We start from the raw sequence: 22,469 nt of genomic DNA, 5'->3' as shown, positions 1-22,469 counted from the left end.
CTTATGGGTGGCACCGTCACACCCAGGAGCTGCTTGGTATGGAGTATTTAGGAACCCAGATACAGGCAGAAGAAACGAGAAGTAGGCTCAAAGACGCATCCATGAAACTTTTGATGAATCTGGCCCAAATGTCTCAGGAGTTGAAAAAGAATGCAATGCATCATTTGACAAAGTGGCTTCATCTTTCAGTTATGTTCTACAACCTCTTTCCAATTAATGACTTGAAACTCATTCTATATTTGAGGGCAGGTCAATTCAGCACTTCTTAATGATCTTTGTTTTTTCACACCTATTCCACATATGAAGGATTACTGTAGCATTTTTTGCTTAGGGTTCAGAAGTCACTGCCATCAAATGGAATTTAAAGGCAGAGGGGAGTCTTTAAGCAACATCTAAGGTGAAAATTAGGCCAAAGCATTACAGATCGAAATAGCAAGTGCAAGCTTCAGGAAACTGCTGATTTAATAAGAACATGCATATTTAAATAAAAATGCTAATTTCTGAGTTTGAATTGCATGCTGATGTGTTCATATTTAAAAACCACTAGGAGTTTACCACTCTAGAGAGAGAGGAAAAAAGAAAATTTAATTGCCTACTTTTATCATGTGCCTTCAGAAATTTAAAGATGTTCTCTAATTTGGATCAGATTTCCTTTGTAGTCTCAACTGTTTCTTTTACTAAGAAAAGTGAATTGAATATAGTCTGAACATTACTGAAGTGTAAAAATATAGAATCTTAGATGTTTTAATGAGGCAGTGGAAAAGGAACATCATGTTAATCTATGTTGTCTTAATTGAATTAACTTTGTTTAGTGTTTTTTGTTTTTGTTTTTTATATGTAAGACCAATTGGTCATTCCCTATCCCATTCTTACTATGTTCAGTTGCTTGTTAAGTTCCAAGAGTTGGGAACGCAGCACAGCAGTCTCTGTGGTCAGGGATGCATAATCATCCATCATTTTGCTTCTTAAGAAACGATCCTGCTCTGCCAGTAGTTCTTTCTCTCTCAATTGCTGATGAAGAAAACTTATCTCACTTCTGATCAGAAAAAATGCACAGAGAAAATAATATTTATTAATTGTTAAAAATTGTTCCATCTGAAAACGACAAGCCATATTTTTAAAAGATATATATGACATTATTCAGAAAGTTGTATAAATTGTCCTAACATTAAGATCCAATTATAAGGTTTGTATAATAGGATCTTAATGTTAGGACATTTTATACAGCTTTCTGAATTATCTCATTAAAATCAGCCCTTTCCATAAACTTTGTATCCTAAATCTGTCAAAAAGCAACCTAACATTGTTAGTTATATTATACAATCTATCTAGCTCTGTTTATTAAAAATTAATTCTAAAAACAAGGATGAATCACTAGCAAGGCACATCTTGCTTGTAGGAGGGCATACTGTTGTAACAATGGAGAATTAATATAATGCTTGTGCACACACAGATATTCTCTTTTTCTCTCAAAACAAGGAAATCAAGGAAATTAGCACTAGTCAAGTAAAATATATTACACAATTTAAAAGCCCTCAGGACACTCATGTAAAAATGATAAAATCAGTTACAATTATTAAAAATTTCATACCTGAACACTAACAAGAATCCTCCCGAGAATGCTAACATGTGAAATTTCTAAAGATCTGAAAGTATGTATTACCAGTCTTAAATCATTTTTATGTTATATTTTGAGGTTAGATTTGATCTGACTGATTTTGGCCAACTCAAGCTCTGCATAGCAGCAAGAGAATAGTGGTCAATTAAGCTGGTTTACAGCTGTTTTGCATTGCCAGACCAGCACAAAATAGCTGGAATGCACCCCCTAGTTTTCCCCTACCACATGTACTCCTCTTTCCCCTGCCCACACACATACCCCCTAGTTTCCCCCTCCCTCCTACACCTCACATTCCCCTGCACACACAGCTCCAGTCTCCCTCTTCCTCCTGTACCTGTTTCCCCACACATGCAGAAGTTTCCCTCCCTCATGTTTCCCTGCTCTCACACCCCCCCGTTTCTACACCCTATCCCTCGTTTTCCCCAGCTCACATGTACGCCCTTAGTTTACCACGTCTCTATTGAGCCAATCAGGTGCAATGATTCATTTTTAGAATAATTATTTAGGATTAATGTTCATTTTTTCATTATTTTTCATAGCTGAGAAGGAAAAATAAAATACTCTTTTAGAGAAACGCAAGAAGAATTCCCCCAGCCTCCCCTCTGCTTCGCCTATTCCTGGGGCTCTTCATCCCACTCTCCCAAGCCAGAGGCAGAGGGCTGATGCAGTGTTCTCTTCTTCTCCTTCCTGGCTGAGTGAGCTGGCAGACCCAGGAGTTCTTCATCCCCTCTGCCCTTTCCCAGGCCAGCTGTTAGAGGGAAGGGTGGAAGGTGTGCAGAGAAGAGCTGTCTCTTTGCTCACAGAAATGGAGGGGGGGAGATGGATTGAAGCTGCCCTGAGCTGCTGGGCTCTCTTTTTTCCCTCCTCCCTTCCTGTGAGAATCGTGTCTCCTGAGGGGAGAGGGCAAAAGCTTCACTTGCTTCCTGCAGTAGTTCCAATTGGCTGCTCTTCCCCAGAAGGAACCCTCTCTAATTTTAAAATTAAGCAAATTTTGGAAGGGTGCTAAATTGTTAACTACGGGGACTAAAACTAACCATTTATCCCTTAAAACGCCACAAGTGGAACTACTGTGCAACCTCTCTTACACTTTATGTTAGTCGATCCTGAACTGGAAGGACTACCTCTGTGGATGAGAGAGAGTACCTTTTGTTTCAACATGTCCATTTTCTCTGTTGTCTCTCTGCTGAAAAGTCAATAGAGTGTAACATCTTTTGGTTGATGGGGATGAACTGAAAGCAGTACATCATGACTCCCTGCAATGTGTCAGAAAATGGATGCCAGCTTAAAGTGACCCCGTCCGTAGTGAAGACAGAAACCAGTAACCTAGAGTTTAATGGGTTAGTAAATCCCAAATCATCAATACCTGACCATCCCTCGAAAAACTGCCAAATACTTTGGCTAATACCTGATGTCATGTGTGATCTGGTCTTGCATCATTGCAGTTTTTTTAAATATTTTGTCTTCCATTTCATGCACAGCAAACTGCACTTTCGTAAGTTCCTTTCTCTTTTCAGAAAGCTGCAACTCTATTGCCGTCCGCTGCTCTGACCGTTGCTTCAACTTGGTGTCCACATATATAAAAGGAGACAAAGATAGAGCAGAATGAAGACTGAGGCTCATTTTATGTTTATTTCTAAAATAACTGTAAAACATACATCACTCATTAAGTAGTTCCAATAAATAATCTGGTTTTCGTTTAACTACTATAAAACTGTCCAGTAGTCTGATTCCTTGTTTGTCTTACCAGATGATGACTCTTGACCAGGTACATAAAGCTCAAGTGGTAGGGGCTTGTGCTTTTGGTGCTGAAAGTTCTAAATTCAATCCCAACTGATGAATGTGGTGTCTGCATGTATGTGGTTAGGGTTTATTATATGGATGCTTGAGAAAATTTATTGACAGTGCGAAGATGGAATACATATTTTTACATGTCTATTATTTTAACATTTCCTGATCAACAAACACTTTTTTTTTCAATTCAGGTAAGTGTCTCCATCAAATTTCACCACACATACAAATATTTGATCAATGAACTACTGTTTATTTGAAGTAACCATTTACCAGAATACTGAAAAAACAGATGGGGGGGATGAAGATAAGAAAGGGGTTACTGGCATCCTGAAAACACTTACACATGCCACCAATTTTATGCACAAGTAATCCTATTGAATGCAAGTGGACTATTTGTGTGTGTACACATTTGCTGGACTGGGGTTTCTATAATAATTGTATAGTATATTTGAAATTGCCTTGGCATTATATATAAACTATTAGCAGTTCTTGAAGAAAAAATTGTGCTGGGTCATTCTTCATATTTTCTATACAGTCATTTACAATGTGCAAGTAGTGAACTTCAGACTAGCTGGAGAAATAAAATTTAGACAAAACATTAGTACCTTTTAAACTCTGCTAATACTACTTTGCATTTTTGTTGCTTTTTTCTTGTTTCTTTGACATCACAAAAGTATCCTAAAATATTTAAATTGTTTGTATTGCCTTATATAAATGCACAGATTGAATTCAAGAAATATATTCCTAGCCAAATATTGTCATTTATTATTATTTAGAATGTGGCAGCACCCAGAAACTTCAACCAAGACTAGTTCCCCATTGTGCTAAGAAATTTACAAACACATAGGAAGTCTGAGACCCTACCTCAAGGAATTTATACGCTACAGGCTCTATCCTGCCAGCTGAAGTCAATGCAAAATTCCCACTATTTTCAGTGGTGCAGGATTAGGCCTTTAAGGCCCCAGGTGGATGCAAAGGTCATTGCAGGATCAAGGTCTAAAACTCAATCCACTCATTTGAACCATATAGTAGTCACCATTACCTCTGCAGGTAATTCATGTTTCTGTGATATTCACAGTATCCCTTTGAATACTAAGTACAGGGAATACTATGGACATTGTGGTATAAATCTACTAGGAAAAGCCTCATAAAACACGTTGTACTGGAAATGTTGAGGGGGCAAGGTGTGGTAGGCTGGACTCTCTGCTGATTGTGGGATGACTGCTAATGAAATAAGAAGTATGTGCTGGGTGTGAATTCATTTCAGGTGTGTGTGTGGGGGGGAAATGGCTGGATTCAGAGGTGATGTGCAAGGTGATACAAATAAATTACCCTGAGGCTCATCTAGACACCCTTGTTCATAGCCTCTGTACCATTTTCAGCAAAATGTCAGTGGAGTTTCAGGACACTCACTACAGTGCAGGATCAGACCCCTAGTCATAGTTAATAGTGATTCCACACAAAACTCATTGCATGATTTTTGAGTGTATTATGAAAAGATTTTATTATAATAGCCGTAGATTTAACAATGAGAATCTAAATTGCAAATGGACAATAAAAAAAATGTTTTTCTGACCAACTGAATTCCATCTGATATATTAATAGTAATAAATATATCACTGATTCCTATTAAAAACCGCTCCCTTGACATAAAACACAAGAAATCAAAACCCATAAATGCTGCTGACTGATGTAATAAAACAATGATACCAGGCAGTGTACCTTTGACTGTATCACAAGGATTTTCTGTTCACAATTACTCAGATTGGTTTGTTGCTGTTCTAATTCCTGCCTGGCACACAATATCTCCATTTCCTTTTCAGAGGCCTGTCTGTCTGTCTGTTCCTTCCTTCTCTTCAGTTGTATGATCTCCTCTACTAAAGCCTGCTTCTCTCTAGAATGAAGTTCTAAAGAAAGGAAAGAGTGATTTTAATGGTTTCAAGTTTTTTTTCAGGATAGGTTAACATTTTTATTTGTAAGCAAACATTGCTCAAAATTACAAATATTTACAGGTTAACTACATATTATTTTACCCAATGTGGGTCAATTATTTCTTTAATCAAGTTAACACATAACATGCATCCAGATCAGTGCTAACTGAAATGATCATGATGACTGCATTTATTACTCTCCTCTAAATGAGGAATTGGAAATAAGGAGGAACAAAAAGGTATTTTAAAAAAAAAAATCACACAAATAAAATAGCTATATATGTTCAGCAACATACTCTCTATTATATTTCTACTTTCCCAGGCTCCTCATAATTGTCTCTTTTGCAGTCTGCCTTCACCCTCAGTCATCCACTTTCAAACACTATTCCTGTGACCAACAGGGAAAAGCTTAGCATTGCCAACAATACAGATTACATCAGGTTCCCACTTTACAAGATGAAGATACTGTATACTTTTGAAGTGTCACATGAGAGGGAGAAGCAGTGAAAAATACCCAGTCTTTTTCATTTGTTAGCATCTGCCTTCAAGTCTGAGTTACTAAAATGATTACTTTTGTGATGTTCCTTTCTAAATAAACTAAACAATAAAGATTTTAGACTGATATATACGTATATTGAATTCTTTCATCAGGCCAGACAGATCAAAGATCCATCAGAGTTTGATAGAAAAGACATTAATAGGCAAGAATGTAAAATTTGTGGGTTTTCCAATAAAGCCACAATGTCAATATTGGATATGATTTTTGTTAAAATGGCTGCAAGAAGGTCTCAGGGCACAGAAATCTCCCTCTTTGCTGCGCAAAAAACACAACAAAAGGGAAATTATATTATTCTGTCTTCCATTAAATCTGTTTGTGAACAACAACAAAAAATTGTTACAAGCTACAGGCAGACCAAATGAGATATGACATGAAGATTAGCATAGAGAACTTGGGGAGGAAAGGAGAGATACGAGAGGACCGGACCGGAGAAGGGCAAATATAGTACCTATCTATAAAAAGGGGAATAAGGACAACCCACGGAATTATAGATAAGTAATCTTAACTTTGGTACTCAGAAAGATAATGGAGCAAATAATCAATTTGTAAGCACCTAGAAGATAAGTAGTAACAGTCAACATGGATTTGTCAAGAACAAATCATGTCAAACCAATCTAATATCCTTCTTTGACAGGATAACAAGCCTTGTGGATGGGGGGAGAGGGAGGCAGTACATGTGCTGTATCTTAGATACTGTCTCACGTGACCTCATTAGCTAATTAGGGAAATATAGCATAGACAAATCTAGTATAAGGTGGGTTTACAACTAGTTGCAAAAATGCACTCAGAGAATAGTTATCAATGGTTCATAGTCAAAGTGGAAGGGCATATTGAGTGCGGTCCCACTGGGATCTGCCCTGGGTCCAGTTTTATTCAATATCTTCATAAATAATTTGGATAATGGCATAGAGCGTACACTTATAACGTCTGCTGACTATACCAAGCTAAGAGGGGTTGCAAATGCTTTGGAGGAAGGGATTAGAATTCAAAACAATCTTAAACTGGATAAATGGTCTGAAATAAACAAGATGAAATTCAGTTAGGACAAATGCAAAGTACTAGTCATAGGAAGAAATAATCAAACAAATATAAAATGGGAAATGATTGCCTAGGTAGTACTGCAGAAAAGGATCTGGGGGTTATAGTGGATCACAAACTAAACATGAGTCAAAAAAAACCCAACCCAAACATCATTCTAGGAAGTATTAACAAGAGTGTTGCAAGCAAGACCCAAGAAGTAATTCTATTTTACTCAGCACCGGCAAGACCTCAACTGGAGTACTGTATCCAGTTAAGGGCACCACATTTTGGGAAAGATGTGGACAAATTTGGGAAAGTCCAAAGGAAAGCAACAAAAATTATTAAAGGTCTAGAAAAATACGACTTATGAGGAAAGATTGAAAAAATTGTGTTTGTTTAGTCTGGAGAAAAGAAGGCTGGAGGGAGGGGGGGACGACACATAACCGTCTTCAAGTACGTAAAAGGTAGATATAAAGAGAACGGTGATAAATTGTTCTCCAGTCATTATCAAATGAGGACAGGACAAGATGTAATGGACTTAAAGTGTAGCAAAGGAAATTTAGCTGTGAAATCTCTGTCATTGTCGGTTTTTAAGAAAAGGTTAGAAAAACAGCTCTCTGGGATGGTCTAGTTAATACTTAGTTCTGCCTCAGTGCAGGGAACTGGACTAGATGACCTGTAGAGGACCCTTCCAGTCCTAGATATGATTCTTTTATCTATTTTCTTGTTCAAAGAGAAGAGGGGAACTTGGGGGATATTAAATGCATGTAACAACATGTATAAGAATTACAAACTAATAATGACCAGATAAACTTGTAACCAATTCCCAAGTGTAATAAAATAAAACAATAGGAAAAATGTATAATGTTTCCCTTTCTCCCACCTTTCAATATATTTATTTTGTCTTTTTAGAACATAAGCTCTTTGAGGCAGGGACAATGCATCTTCATAAGAGTGTCTATAGTGCCTACCACATTCCGGGCACTATTGCAATTCAAACACATTACGAATAATTTGAAAGATCTGGCTCAATTACAGCATGTAACTAAGGTCTTCAGAATCTAACTGGGACCAGAGAACAGGTGGGGGTAGGGTCACAGGATCCTCAAGTGATAAGGCCACAGGTTCTGCTTCATTCTCAAGGCTGTAACAGCTAGAACAGCCCATGGCCTGGGGAGAGGTAGAATATCATCCATAGGTGGAAAACTCAATTGAAGCTGCAGGAAGGGGGGCAAACTCTATGAAAAAAAAGGTGGAAGGGAGTGCATACTGGAGGAACACAGAGGTAGACACTCCTACCTCATGAGCTCTCTGCTTCCCACTGACTGCCAGAGGGAGATGGGAGCTTATCAGCTTCCTCCTCTCCCTTCTCATTAATTTAAACCCTGGCCAACCGTTTTACCATTTTTGGAAACTCCCATTCCAATTTTAGCTTCTCCACCCTGCTCTCTGTTAGGATACTGTGGTTTTTACTGATCACCTGTTTTGGGGTTTCCATCTGAGCCAAACTGTCAGACACACGGTGGATTTTTCACTTTCCTCACAGCATCAAGAACAGCACAGTTAGATTAAATAGAAATAGGGCTTAGAATTTAATATCAGTACTGTGTGTGATTGCGTAACTTGTTGGAACTTGTACACTGTGTTCAGTGCAGATAAAAGGCCAAAATGGCCGGCTACCAGAAGTAAAACAGATCTGGAATTTGGCTAGTGGACCTTAAGAAAAGGCAAAAACAATGAGGAGTCCTTGTGGCACCTTAGAGACTAACACATTTATTTGGACATAAGCTTTCGTGGGCTAGAGCCCACTTCATCAGATTCATGGAGTGGAAAATACAGGAGCAGGTATAAATACATGAAAAGATGGGAGTTGCCTTGCCAAGTGTGAGGTCAGCCTAATGAGACAATTCAATTAACAGTAGGATACCAAGGGAGGAAAAATCACTTTTGTAGTGGTAATGAGAGTGGCTCATTTCAAACAGTTGACAAGAAGGTGTGAGTAACAGTAGGGGGAAATTAGTATGGGGGAAATTAGGTTTAGGTATCCCCTTAAGGGGATACCTAAAGTCTTCACAGATCAAGGTCCCTCTTTTAGTACCCTCTGTCTTCCTTCTGAGGGGGGTGTATGAGATGATTCAGCAGAGTGAATTGAGTCTTAGGGGTAGAGAATTATGGGGCCACTTCCTGCAGCTCCCATTGGCTGGGAACGGCAAACTGTGGCAACTGGGAGCTGAGGGGCTCTGTGCCTGTGAATGTTCCAGGTAAACAAAACGTTCCAACCTGCCAATGGCTTACCCTGACAGGCCAGGAGCCAAAGTTTTCCAACCCCTGAAATATAGGGTCAGCTTATGAAAGGGTCATACAGTTTTTGCTATTTTTACCTATCCATTTTGGGAGGTTGGCTTATAAACGAATGGGCTAATGAACGAGTATATACGTTACATTTTACATCAGGCAATTTTTCTGTTTGATTTAATAAGAAAATACAGCTGAACAAAACAAAACAAAAAGCCTCCATGTATCTATAGTTATGTTGCATATTACTATGAGTAGGGCCCTACCAAATTCATGGTCCATTTTGGTTAATTTCACAGTCATAGTATTTTAAAAAAAATCATAAATTTCATTTATGCTATTTAAATCTGAAATTCCATGGTGTTGTAATTGTAGGGGTCCTGACCCAAAAAGGACTTGGGGGAGGGTCACAAGGTTACTGTAGGGGTAACTACCCTTACTTCTGCACTGCTGCTGGCAGTGGCCCTGCCTTCAGAGCTGGGCAGCTGGAAAGCGGTAGCTGCTGGCCGGGACCCCAACTCTGAAGACAGAGCTGCTGCTGGCAGCAGTGCAAGAAGTAAGAATGGCATGGTATGGTACTGCCACTCTTCTACGCTGCTACCTGCACAGCTGGGCACCTGGCCAACAGCTGCTGCTCTTCAGCTGCCCAGTGGCAATACCGCAACCCCCCTAAAATAACCTTGCGACCCCCCTGCAACTTCCTTTTGAGTCAGGACTCTCCATTTGAGAAACACCAGTCTCCTCTATGAAATCTGTATATTACTGTATAGGGTAAAAGCACACAAAAGACCAGATTTCACAAAGGGATACCAGATTTCACGGTCTGTGACATGTTTTTCATAGCCGTGAATTTGGTAGGGCCCTAACTATGAGGTTTGATCTGGCTTTTTCCCTGCTTACCACAATGAGCTGTTGATTTGAAGTGGCAATACACAATTTTACCACTTGATGGTGCCAAATATATTTTTAAAAAGCCTTTAAAAAAAATAAATCACATTTTGCAATGCTGTTTAAGCTGCATGTGAACCTCCGTGGTTCTATGGAAAAAACAGAGTGTTATAGTTTAATATAACAGATATTTATAGATTAAACTTGCTTGAAATTCACCAACCTACTTTTTTTCTTTACATCTCTATGATCATCTTTCTTCCTTTTTCACATAACTAGAGTTGGATGCAACTAAGAATGCATTAAAACTGCAGTATTCACATCTGTTGTGCAAAACATACATATTCACTAAAAGAAAAACTAAACGTAAATCTTTTCAACATCATCTTAGCGAGCAGTAAATTGCATACTGTATCTATTTTATTTGATTGCCCTCTTGATTATTACATGAAAGAAATTGTTCAACAACAATATTCTTGGAACACTTGAGATACAGAACCCACTTAAATACTTCATATATATAGTATAGAAAATTAAAATTATACTCTAGTGATCATGCACAGAAAAGTGACATTAACCTGTATGGTTTCTGCAATATTTACAAATGTTCATGTGCAAACCCAGTAACCTTCATACTTATATACTACCTTTTCATGTCTAAAATCTTTCACAGACATCTAATAATCACATTACCATTAAGAATTAACACCATTGGCCTAGGGCCACTGCTTATTTCTTTGCATTTGGAATCATCATTCCTTTAAGCAGCCAGGGTTGAAAACATAAACCAAAAAACAAATAAACAGCCCTGCCTGTCCCTTCCTCCCAGTGTTTGGGACTGTTGCAGGTCGAAATTAAAGTCTCAAAATTTCTTTTATGGCTAAGAGACCTAACTAAAGACAGTGAATTATACTAGAGAGGTTCCCCTATCAGCAAGGTAGCCAATCAATTCTAGTCTTAAGTCTAGTTTTGAGCAGTGCTGACAGTTACCATATTGTATTTTATATGTAATTTTAATTGGGTTTATATACCCCATATATATACACAAAAAAGTCCATCCCCAGATGAACCAGGAAGGGGTCAAAGATGTATGTCTCAAAGGCCCTAAGTCTGGCCCTGTGAGCTGAATTTCTGCTTCTCCCTCAAGGGGGAAGAGGGGTGGGGGAGAAAGGAGTAGCTTGTAGTAAGAATCATAGAGAGAATCTCCTACCATTTCTGCCTTTTCACTGTCCTGAGCCTCCTGCCCATATCTGGATTTAGTGAGGGAGCTTTGAAGGGCAGTGAGGTCACCCAGTCCTGGCGGATGGCTGGACAGGGAAACCACAGAGCCACTGCTTGGCTGGACATTTCAGGTGTACCAGCCATCTGACAGACAGATTAAACTTGCTTGAAATTCACCAACCCACTGCTTGAGGGAGTCAGAGTCTGCTTTTCTGAAATCTAGGGTCCGTATTCTGCTGCTTTCCTTTCTTCCTATCTCATGGTCACTGCCTCCCAGGTTCCCATCCACTTTTGCTTCCCCTACTAATTCTTCCCTGTTTGTGAGCAACAGGTCGAGAAGAGCTCTGTCCCTAGTTGGTTCCTCCAGCACTTGCACCAGGAAATTGTCCCCTACACTTCCCAAAAACTTCCTGGATGGTCTGTGCACCTCTGTATTGCTCTCCCAGCAGATATTGGGGTGATTGAAGTCCCCCATGAGAACAAGGGCCTGTGATCAAGTAACTTCTGTTAGTTGCCTGAAGAAAACCTCATCCCCCTGGTCTGGTGGTCTATAGCAGATTCCCACCACGACACCACCATTGTTGCTCACACTTCTAAACTTAATCCAGAGACTCTCAGGTTTTTTTTACAGTTTCATACCGGAGCTCTGAGCAGTCAGACTGCTCTCTTACATACAATGCAACTTCCCCACCTTTTCTGCCCTGCCTGTCCTTCCTGAACAGTTTATATCCATCCATGACATCCACCAAGTCTCTGTTGTTCCAATTACATCACAATTCCTTGACTGTGCCAGGACTTCCAGTGCTCTCTGCTTGTTTCCCAAGCTTCTTGAATTTGTGTATAGGCACTTAAGATAACTTGCTGATCATCCTGCTTTCTCAGTATGAGGCAGGAGTCCTTGTGCTCTCCTGCTCGTGCTTCCTCCTGGTATCCCACTTCCCCACTTATCTCATGGCTTTGGTCTCCTTCCCCTGGTGAACCTTGTTTAAAGCCCTCCTCACTAGGTTAGCCAGCCTGCTTGTGAAGATGCTCCTCCCTCTCTTCGTTAGGTGGAGCCCATCTCTGCCTAGCACTCCTTCTTCTTGGAACACCCTCCCATGGTCAAAGGAATCCAAAGCCTTCTCTCAGACACCACCTGCATAGCCATTCGTTGAGTTCCACGATTTGACGGTCTCTACCCAGGCCTTTTCCTTCCACAGGGAGGATGGACGAGAACACCACTTGCACCCAAACTCCTTTATCCTTCTTCCCAGAGCCATGCAGTCTGCAGTGATATGCTCAAGATCATTCTTGGCAGAATCATTAGTGCCCATGTGTAGAAGCAGGAAGGGGTAGCGATCCGAGGACTTGATGAGTCTCAGCAGTCTCTCTGTCACATTGTGAATCCTAGCTCCTCGCAAGCAGACTATCACCAGTACTTAGCTACATGAATTAATATAAGGCAACTGCCTGTTTTTCCACCATTCACAGATGATTTGCTATGCATTTCAAAGAGATGAATACAGAGATATCCCATGTTTACAATTCATTTAAATGCTAGGATGTTCTTTTGATCTCTGAATTATCTGTTGATTACATTGTTGACCGCTACTCATATATATGTACACAAAAACACAAACATTATCTCTCTATATGTCTTTAAGGGTTGAATTTCAGTCATTTATTTTGCAGGATGTTTAACCCTTTCTGGCCATGTGACACAGTGGGTTACAGATTGTTGTAATAAGCCATAAATCCCGTGTCTTTATTAAGACCATGATTTTCCCAGGCTCCACTTCTCTGGGAGAAAGTTACTCTCTACTACACTGGAAACGTCAGATTTTATGGCTTTTCTGACCAGAAGATACAGCTGTCAATTCCTCCTCTTAACAGCTTAGTGGGCCACAGGTATCAGCTCCTCTATCCAGGCCTGGTACCTCCAGTAGTCTTTCCCACTCAGCCCAGTCAATGGACCCAAAGAAGAGCTCTATATAGCTCAAAAGCTTGTCTCTCTCACCAAAAGAAGTTGGACCAATAAAAAAATATTACCTCACCTACCTTGTCTTTCAAATATCCTGGGATCAGCACAGCTACAAAAACACTCTCATTGAATAAGCTGACAAATGCTTCATACTGAGAAATGATCTTTAGTTCACAGTTTCAAAGAATCGTAGAAGACAGCACAGGCAGAACAGGGTACTGAGGGAGTTGGCTGATGTGATTGCAGAGCCATTGGCAATTATCTTTGAAAACTCCTGGTGACTGGGGGAGGTCCTGGACGATTGGAAAAAAGCAAATACAGTGCCCATCTTTGAAAAAGCGAAGAAGGAGAATCCAGGGAACTACAGGTTGGTCAGTCTCACTTCAGTCCCTGGAAAAATCATGCAGCAGGTCCTCAAGGAATCCATTTTGAAGCACTTGGAGGAGAGGAAGGCAATAAGGAACAGTAAACATGGATTCACCAAGGGCAAGTCATACCTGACCAACCTGACTGCCTTCTGTGATGAGATAACTGGCTCTGTGGATATGGGGAAAGTGATGGACGTGATATACCTTGACTTTAGCAAAACTTTTGATATGGTCTCTCACAGTATTCTATTCAAGTTAAAGAAATATGGGCTGAACTAATGGACTGTAAGGTGAATAGAAAGCTAGCTAGATCATTGGGCTCAATGGGTAGTGATCAATGGCTTCATGTCTAGTTGGCAGCCAGTATCAAGCGGAGTGCCCCAAGGGTTGTTCCTGGGGCCGGTTTCGTTCACTATCCTCATTAATGATCTGGAGGATGGCGTGGATTGCACCCTCAGCAAGTTTGCAGATGACACTAAACTGGGAGGAGTGGTAGATACACTGGAGTGTAGGGATAGGATACAGAGAGACCTAGACAAATTAGAGGATTGGGCTAAAAGAAATCTGATGAGGTTCAATAAGGACAAGTGCAGAGTCCTGCACTTAGGAAGGAAGAATCCCATGCACTGCTACAGACTAGCGACCGAGTGGCTAGTCAGCAGTTCTGCAGAAAAGGATCTAGGGGTTAAACTGGGCGAGAAGCTGGATATGAGTCAACAGTGTGCCCTTGTTGCCAAGAAGGCTAACGGCATTTTGGGCTGTATAAGTAGGAGCACTGCTAGCAGATCGAGGGACGTGATCATTCCCCTCTATTCAGCATTGGTGAGGCCTCATCTGGAGTACTGTGTCCAGTTTTGGGACCCACACTACAAGAAGGATGTGGAAAAATTGGAAAGAGTCCAGCGGAAGGCAACAAAAATGATTAGGGGGCTGGAGCACATGATTTATGAGGAGAGGCTGAAGGAACTGGGATTATTTAGTCTGCAGAAGAGAAGAATGAGGGGGGATTTGATAGCTGCTTTCAATTACTTGAAAGGGGGTTCCAAAGAGGAGGGATCTAGACTGTTCTCAGCAGTACCAGATGATAGAACAAGGATTAATGGTCTCAAGTTACAGTGGGAGAGATTTAGGTTGGATATTAGGAAACTTTTTCACTAGGAGGGTAGTGAAGCAATGGAATGGGTTACCTAGGGAGATGGTGGTATCTCCTTCCTTAGATGTTTTTAGGGTCAGGCTTGACAAAGCCATGGCTGGGATGATTTAGTTGGGGATTAGGTCCTGCTTTGCGCAGAGGGTTGGACTAGATGACCTCCTGAGGTCCCTTGCAACCCTGATGTTCTATGATTCTAATGGAGAAATTGCCTTATGTTAATCTGTGTGAATGATTAATGATGATACTTAGGAAATGAGGGTCTATTGTTCCCCAAGGGACTCCAACTTGTCAAAGGCCTGAAATTGTGTAAAGATCCTAGGGTCCCAGTCCTTTGTACCTCAGATCTGCTTAAGCTTCATCAGGGGAAGTTTGAATCACCAGATTGAGATCCCGGTTATGCTGGTACTCCCTGAATATGATATTGAACATTGGACTATAACCTATGGACTAAATTGTAAAAGAACTCTTTGAAACTACAAAGCTCACCATCTCTGCTATGTATCTAAACCTTAAGAATTGAACTCATGCCTGTATGTATATTGATTTTTTACCATATTCTCTCTCTCTTTTTTTTAATAAATTTTAGTTTAGTTAATAAGAATTGGCTTTAGCATGTATTTGGGTAAGATCTGGAATATTCGTTAACCAGGGAGGTAATATGTCCGAACTTTTGGGATTAGTAGAACTTTTTCTTTTATATGATGAAATAAGATTTTCAGAAATCTTCATAATATTTGACTTGGTACCTGGATGGAGACCTGAGCCTGGGTTACTTTAAGGGAACTGTGTTGTTGGTTTCTCAGTAACCAGTAAAGTATAACAGATTTACAAAGCCAAAACTAAACAGCTTCTAAGTATTGACACATCCACCAGCTTTGGGATTTGTCTGCCCCATTCTTTGCATTTCACCCTAATTGAGGGACCTCAGCTGGCCCCCACTGGGACCCCAGTCACACCCACTGAGCCCCCTTTTTGTCCTGTGACTACAGGTGTGTTAAAAGGCCACTTCACGTCCACCCTCAGAATATGTACTAACTACTTATGCTAAACAATCTAATCAATCTTATATTTAGCTGTGACACTCTGAGTACCTTTTCCAGACGTGAAGAAGGAGTTTGTGTAGCTCAAAGGCTTGTTTCTTTCACCAACAGAAGTTGGTCCAATAAAATATATTACCTCACACATCTTCTCTCTCTAATTATTCACTGAGAGGCAGAAAGGAACTGGACAACCAAGATACAGAGTGCCTGTAAAGAGCAAGGGATTGGCACCAACTCTCGATTGATCCATTTCTACCTGACACCAAAGGAAAGGACTCACCCGTTGTCCACACTAGTGCCACAGCCACAGAACTTCGGCTACTTTTCTGGAACCTGAAACTCTGCAGTTTGTGCCACTCAAAGTATTAAGGAAAAAAAAAAACTACACACATTCAGATGTTGACATTTGATTCCTGAAAAACAATTACCAGCTGCAATATTGATCTGGTTATTAATTCGTTCTCTGCCTGTTTTCAGCATATTTAAACTGGCTTCCTTTCGCTTGAGTTCCAAATGGAGGCCATCAGCTTGGGACTGTAATTCCTGTAAAAAAATAAATATTTTTGTGGTGAAAGTATGTTTAATTATTACTAAATATTTCCACAAGTGTCAAATGCTCATTTATTCTGGTCGGCTGCATCTCAATTCAAACCAATAAAATTTAAAAAGAAACTAAACACAGATAGATGCATTCAGATACAAATTGCATATTTACAGTGTCAGCATTCCACACCATCTGTTTCAAATGTCTATTATACTCACACTGAATGCAGTTAAGTTCAGACATATTAAAATTTTGAATTATGAATGTAAAATGGTGGTTTCATTTGCTATAGTACTTGCAATAATATTGTTTCAATTTAAGCAGTTTTAACCATTTAAATGAATAATAAGCCTTAACATTAAACATAGATGTCCATTTACCAGTTTCATTAGTTTTTTGTTTTTTTTTAAAAATACCATTTTTAAACATAACATCTTAAGAGATCAGTTTAAAAAATACTGGAGAAACAGCCAATTGCTTACAATGTAAACAACCAAACAGTAAGTGTTTTTCCTTCCATTTAAAAAACTTTGATTCACCATGGCTTAAAATTAAAATTTCTTTAAAAAGAAAATAATCTTTTTCCATGCACTATATTGAGCATGAGCAAGGCAATGAAGGCTTCTCAGAGTGGAAGATTTAGACTGTAACTCTCCTGCTAAGGGACAGATTCAAATGGGAGACCATAAGGGACATGGTCTTTATCAGAGCCAGAGCTATGAGGGCCTGATTCAGGAAGGGAGAAGCCCAGTGCCTTTGTGATGAGGCATCAGCACATCAAGGGCTCTGGATGGCATTGTTGCCTTGGCTCCTTAATGATGAGCCAACACCTTGGCACAGAAACATGGAATTCAGCCACTCTAGGCCTCCACCACTGCACACGATCCTCTTTCTAACAGAACACCCCACTTGCTGGCAAACCCCCCTTCTCATTGAAGGCCCACTCACTCTGTCTTCCTTCCCTCAACGTCTACCTCCAACCCTTTGACTGCGTAAATGGCTTCCTACTGACCAGGAGCATGCATTGAGTATGGCTGGCAATTCTGAGTGTCGGGCTGGCAGCACCAGAAAAAGGAAGCAACTCTCAGATCTGACCAGTCCCTTTGGCTAATCTTGGCATAGTTCAGTGTTTTTATTCTGAATAAATGGAATAACAGTTTGTGTTTAATTTTTAAAATGCCTGGGTCTGGGATGTTATCAAAACACATGTGGGTGTGAAGTTTGGAATATATGGGAAATACTGAACTAGTTGAACAGTTAGAGGAACCCTAACAAATGCAAGAAAAACAAAGCAAAATTTAAAAAAGAAGAAACATTTTAAAATTTTACTCTGCCAAAATTATCAGATATTTAACTAAAATTATTACGTGGAAAATGTGACAATCCTCTGAAGTTACCATGTCACATTCGAAGGATTTTTGTCTGGCTTTGACTTCTTTGAGAGGTCTCAATGCATCTTTATGAAGTAATTACTGATGCCTTCATTGTATATCTTTATAATTGCACCACAAACCAGCATCCCCAATACACAAAAAGGCGCTTTTCCTCAGCAGGTCCAGCGCATATTAGTTAGTATTATGATGAGAAAAGAAAAAGGTAGGAACATTTTCAAATAGTCTACAGCGGAGAAATTTTTCAAATATACCTTAACTCAGATGTGGGCAAACTACGGCCCACATCTGGCCCGCAGGACCGTCCTGCCCGGCCCCCGAGCTCCCGGACAGGGAGCCTAGTCCCTGGCCCCTCCCCCACTATTCCCCTTCCCCTGCAGCCACACCGCGGCGCAGGCCACGCTCTGGCCCACCGCTCCCGCTGGGTAGCATGGCGAACGCAGCTGGCTCTGGCCGGGTGTCGTGGCTGCGAGCTCCTGCTGCTGGTAAGGGGGCGGGGAGCAGGGGGGTGTAAGGGAGCGGGGGGTCCTGGGAGGCATTCAGGGAGGAGGGGGAGGTTGGATGGGGTGGAGGTTCTGGGGGGGCGGTCAGGGGATGGGGAACAGGGAGGGTTGGGAGTGGGAGTCCTGGGGGGCCTGTCGGGGGCAGGGATGTGAATACGGGTTGGAAGGGCAGTCAGGGGACAGGGAGCAAGGGGGGCTGGATAAGGGGGTGGGATCCTGGAGGGTAATTAGGAGCGGGGGGTCTTGGGAGGGGGTGGAGCAGAGGGCGGTTGGATAGGGAATGGGAGTCCCGGGGGGGGGGAGCTGACAGGGAGCGGGGGTGTGGATAGGGGGTGCGGCATTCAGGGGACAAGGAGCAGGGCGGTTGGATAGGGAGCAGGGGTCCTGGGAGGGGGCGGTCAGGGGACAAGGAGCAATGGGGGTTGAATGGGTCGGGAGTTCTAAGGGGGACAGTCAGAGGGCAGGAAGTGGGAGGGGGCGGATAGGGGACAGGGGTCAGGCTGTTTGGGGAGGCACAGCCCTCCATACAGTTGCGCAAACCCCAAGTGGCCCTCGGGCCAAAACGTTTGCCCACCACTGCCTTAACTCCTTTTCTGATTTTTTCCCCCCAAAATTTCCCAGAAAATGTCTACTCTAAGATGAAATATGACATGAGAATGTAGGGAGATTATTTTCTTTTTTGATTATGGCTATGACATGGGGCTTCAAGTTTTGGTAGGCCCTAAAGCAAAAAAAGTGGGAAGACCCTCGATAGCAAACATATGCAGAAGGCCCCTGAGCCAGTATGACCTGTTTTAAAGAAACTGACATATTTTATATCATGTATACATATTTTATTATTTATTACCAACATGGTTGGCGATGCACAAGGTACAAAAACAGAGACACTCCCAGCCCCAAAGACCTTGCAGCTGATGTACAACAAGGGACATAGTATAGCTAAAATCAACTTCAAATATACCACTGATGAACCTTTATGGTCCACAGTTCTGGGAAAATCTTGAAAAGGATGTAAATTTATATGGCATTAGAAGACTTCACCTCTTTTAAAATGTGGTTTTAGGCTAGCGTTTAAAAAAAAAAAAGCCTAAAATCAGGCTCCTAAATAGGTGGTCAGGTTTTCAAAAGTGCTTAGCATTCATTCCAGCTCCCATTGCAGACCCATGGAGGTCCCACTTCAATATATTTCTGAACTGAACTATGTAGCTTGTGTCTACTAGTGATTTTACTTTCCAATTCATAAGCAAAGAACACAATATCCTTATTCAGTCAAATGGTTGCATTTTTTCCTTTTGCTTATACACAGAATTGTCTCATAAAAATTCCTTAATTTTATTTATAACAACCTATATCTGATGTGCTGTTCCTTCACTAGTTTATTAACTAAAGTTAACTCCTCCACAGATTCACTAAGAGCATGATAACAAACCAGCATGTCATATAAAATTACTTAAACATGATGTAACCCACCAACACACAATCAATCAAATGTCAACTCCTTTAACCCACTTGATCATTTCCTTTTTCTATCATGGTGGGCTATCAATAAAAGATTTATGCATGAACATGACAGACTTAGCAAAGTTGTGAAGCCCTAGGAGACAAAATACCTCCTTTTGCTGACATAAGCTAAGTGAACAAAAATGCTTTTTCCATATTTATTTACATAGAAATATACTGAAGCTTTTCAAAAATGATCTGTTTTGCTCACTAAATGTATTCCCTCACTTAGATTAGTACATGGATTTACGTGGTGCATGGCTCCTTTCTGCACCAAGACTTTTCTTATTCTGCTATAGCTATGCCAATATAGCTCCCCGTGTGGACACTGAATTCTGGAATAGTAATCTATTGTGGAGTAACTATTCCGGAATAAAGTCACTTTTTCTCCTAAACAGAGTATACCCATGAAAAAGTTATATTTACAATAGCTATAGCAGAATAATTATTCCATTATAGTTATGGCGGTCAACTTCCCCATATAGACAAGACCTTTGGTTACTAATTTTAGCTTTGTTCTCCTTGTAAGACCAGGGCCGTATATAGATATGGCCAGTTTAGGCAACAAACTTTTAAAAAGGACACAGTCAACTTGAAGAAAAAAAAAAACAAAACACTGAAATTCTTTATTGTTGTTACAAGTAATACTTATATTTACTATAATTAAAAGATTTGAGAAACTATTTATTGTATTTTTTTCCTGTTTATACATTTGACAGCATTTTTGTAGTCAGGCTTCAAACCTTTATACACATGCTTAATTTTAAGCTCATGAGCAGTCCAACTGATTATGTGATATGTTGTTGTAGAATGCGTCTTATTCATTCAGTTTCCCATTTTGCTGAGTCTTTCATTCGACAACAGGAGTAAGGAATTTTTTTTAATTGATTGTAAAATCATAACACTAGGCAGGAGGACTCAGAACATGTGCAGTAGCTGAAACTATTTTAACTCATTCTTTGATGCTATGTTTCAAGTTGACACAATATTTCACTTTGTTTACAAAAACACCCCAAAAGACAAAAAAACCCAAAGTGCAAAAAAGCTACAGTACTTGATAGAAACAGAACGGACCACAGAGTTATTCACATGAAAATAAAGTTGTATAACTGGAAAAATGTACCTGTAGCTTTTGAAGCAAGTGTTCAGTTTCAGAGGTAATGCGGGGTTGAAGATCAGTGGCTTTTTTAGTCTGTTCACGCGTAATAATGGAAAGTTAAGGTCAAAAAGTGATTTTAAATTAATTACATAAAGTGCAGAAAAAGTTTTTCTTTAATCAAAATCATAACACTAAACAGTTAAAATGTTTTACTCAGCTTGTGTGATCTTAATTTATTTCCAAGATAAGTTTTTCTTGAGTACAGTATATTTATCTCATTTTTTAGCAAGGTATATTGAAGGATATAGAAAATTGGCTTCCAGTTCAAGGAAGTAGATTTGTTGCTGGAGGTTCTTGATGTATTCAGATTCTATACTTGAAGTTGTATTCTCCATTGCTAGAAAAGATTAATTCAAAACTATATGTACATTGTAATTATCAAGCAACAAAATATTATTGTATTCATAATATATTCTCCCTATGTCTCTATTAAGCCTATATCTTCTACTCATCCTAGTATATTTTCACACTTACTGATGATAGTGGTGTGCAGTACACTGTAATGCACACTTTCCTAAAGGAGATTCAGTTACTACGGCTATGTAGTAATATCAATGCTAGGAACAAGATGACTTCCAATTCAAATATCAGGAAAAACCTTATACAAATTTACCCAAGGACCAAAACCTGTTTTTTTCTGAAGAACTTATGCCTAATTTGTAAAACTTATAAACAATGCAGACAGAATTATGAGATTCTGCTTCTCAACAATTAATGAAGCTGAGGTTTAAAGATGCTCACATCTCCTAACATGGTCAGTATTTAACATATATGAGTGTATGCCCCCTACAAAAGGTGCCAATGAAAAGGGCTCTCTTCCTTTCATCCTTCTCAAATCTGCTACTAGTTAAATTATTTTCCCAATGAGCTGACCTTTTCACCACTCTTCTGCCCTCGAATTAGAAGACTGGTAGGGACCTCAAAAGGTCTTCTAGTCCAGTCCGCTACATTCAAGGCAGGATTAAGCATTATCTACATTATTCCTGACAGGTTTTGTCTAACCTGCTCTTAAAAAACCCCAAAAACGGTGATTCCAAAGCCTCCCTTGGCAATTTATTCTGGTGTTTAACTACCCGGACAGTTAGGATTTTTTCCCTAATGTCCAACCCAAACCTCCCTTGCTGCAATTTAAGACCATTGCTTCTTGTTCTATCCTCAGAGGTTAACAAGAACAATTTTTTCTCCTTCCTCCTTGTAGCAACATCTTACATACTTGAAAACTTATCTTGTCCCCCCCATCAGCCTTCTCTTCTCCAGACTAAACAAACCCAATTTTTTCAATCTTTCCTCATAGGTCGTTTTCTAGACCTTTAGTCATTTTTGTTGCTCTCCTCTGGATTTTTTCCAATTTGTCCACATCTTTTCTGAAATGTGACACACAAAACTGGACACACTATTCCAGCTGAGGCCTTATCAGCACTGAGTAGAGCGGAAGAATTACTCCTTGTGTCTTGCTTATAACACTCCTGTTAATACATCCCAGAATGATTTTTGCTTTAAAAAAAACCAAAAAACACAAAACCCCACA

The 22,469-nt window shown here is 40.0% G+C and overlaps 1 protein-coding gene across 6 annotated transcripts in view; it reads right to left on the bottom strand.

The window, feature by feature from the left end:
* The window catches only part of LOC123366412 (polyamine-modulated factor 1-binding protein 1-like), a 38,244-nt gene that overhangs the window by 11,434 nt on the left and 4,341 nt on the right, over positions 1 to 22,469 (bottom strand). For all 6 annotated transcript variants that reach the window (XM_045009848.1, XM_045009849.1, XM_045009845.1 and 3 more), the window contains 6 exons: positions 21,188 to 21,278; positions 20,906 to 20,984; positions 16,273 to 16,387; positions 5,132 to 5,316; positions 3,024 to 3,178; positions 874 to 1,036 (listed from right to left, as the gene is read on the bottom strand). In XM_045009848.1, coding sequence (XP_044865783.1) covers positions 874 to 1,036; positions 3,024 to 3,178; positions 5,132 to 5,316; positions 16,273 to 16,387; positions 20,906 to 20,984; positions 21,188 to 21,276 — 786 coding nt within the window. In that variant the 5' untranslated portion in view covers positions 21,277 to 21,278. The remainder of the gene's footprint in view (positions 1 to 873; positions 1,037 to 3,023; positions 3,179 to 5,131; positions 5,317 to 16,272; positions 16,388 to 20,905; positions 20,985 to 21,187; positions 21,279 to 22,469) is intronic.

The sequence above is a fragment of the Mauremys mutica genome, chromosome 3, assembly GCF_020497125.1.
Source record: "Mauremys mutica isolate MM-2020 ecotype Southern chromosome 3, ASM2049712v1, whole genome shotgun sequence".
Taxonomy (NCBI): Eukaryota; Metazoa; Chordata; order Testudines; family Geoemydidae; genus Mauremys; species Mauremys mutica.
Note: the sequence above shows the minus strand (reverse complement) of the source record. Positions and strands in the feature narration are given on the sequence as shown.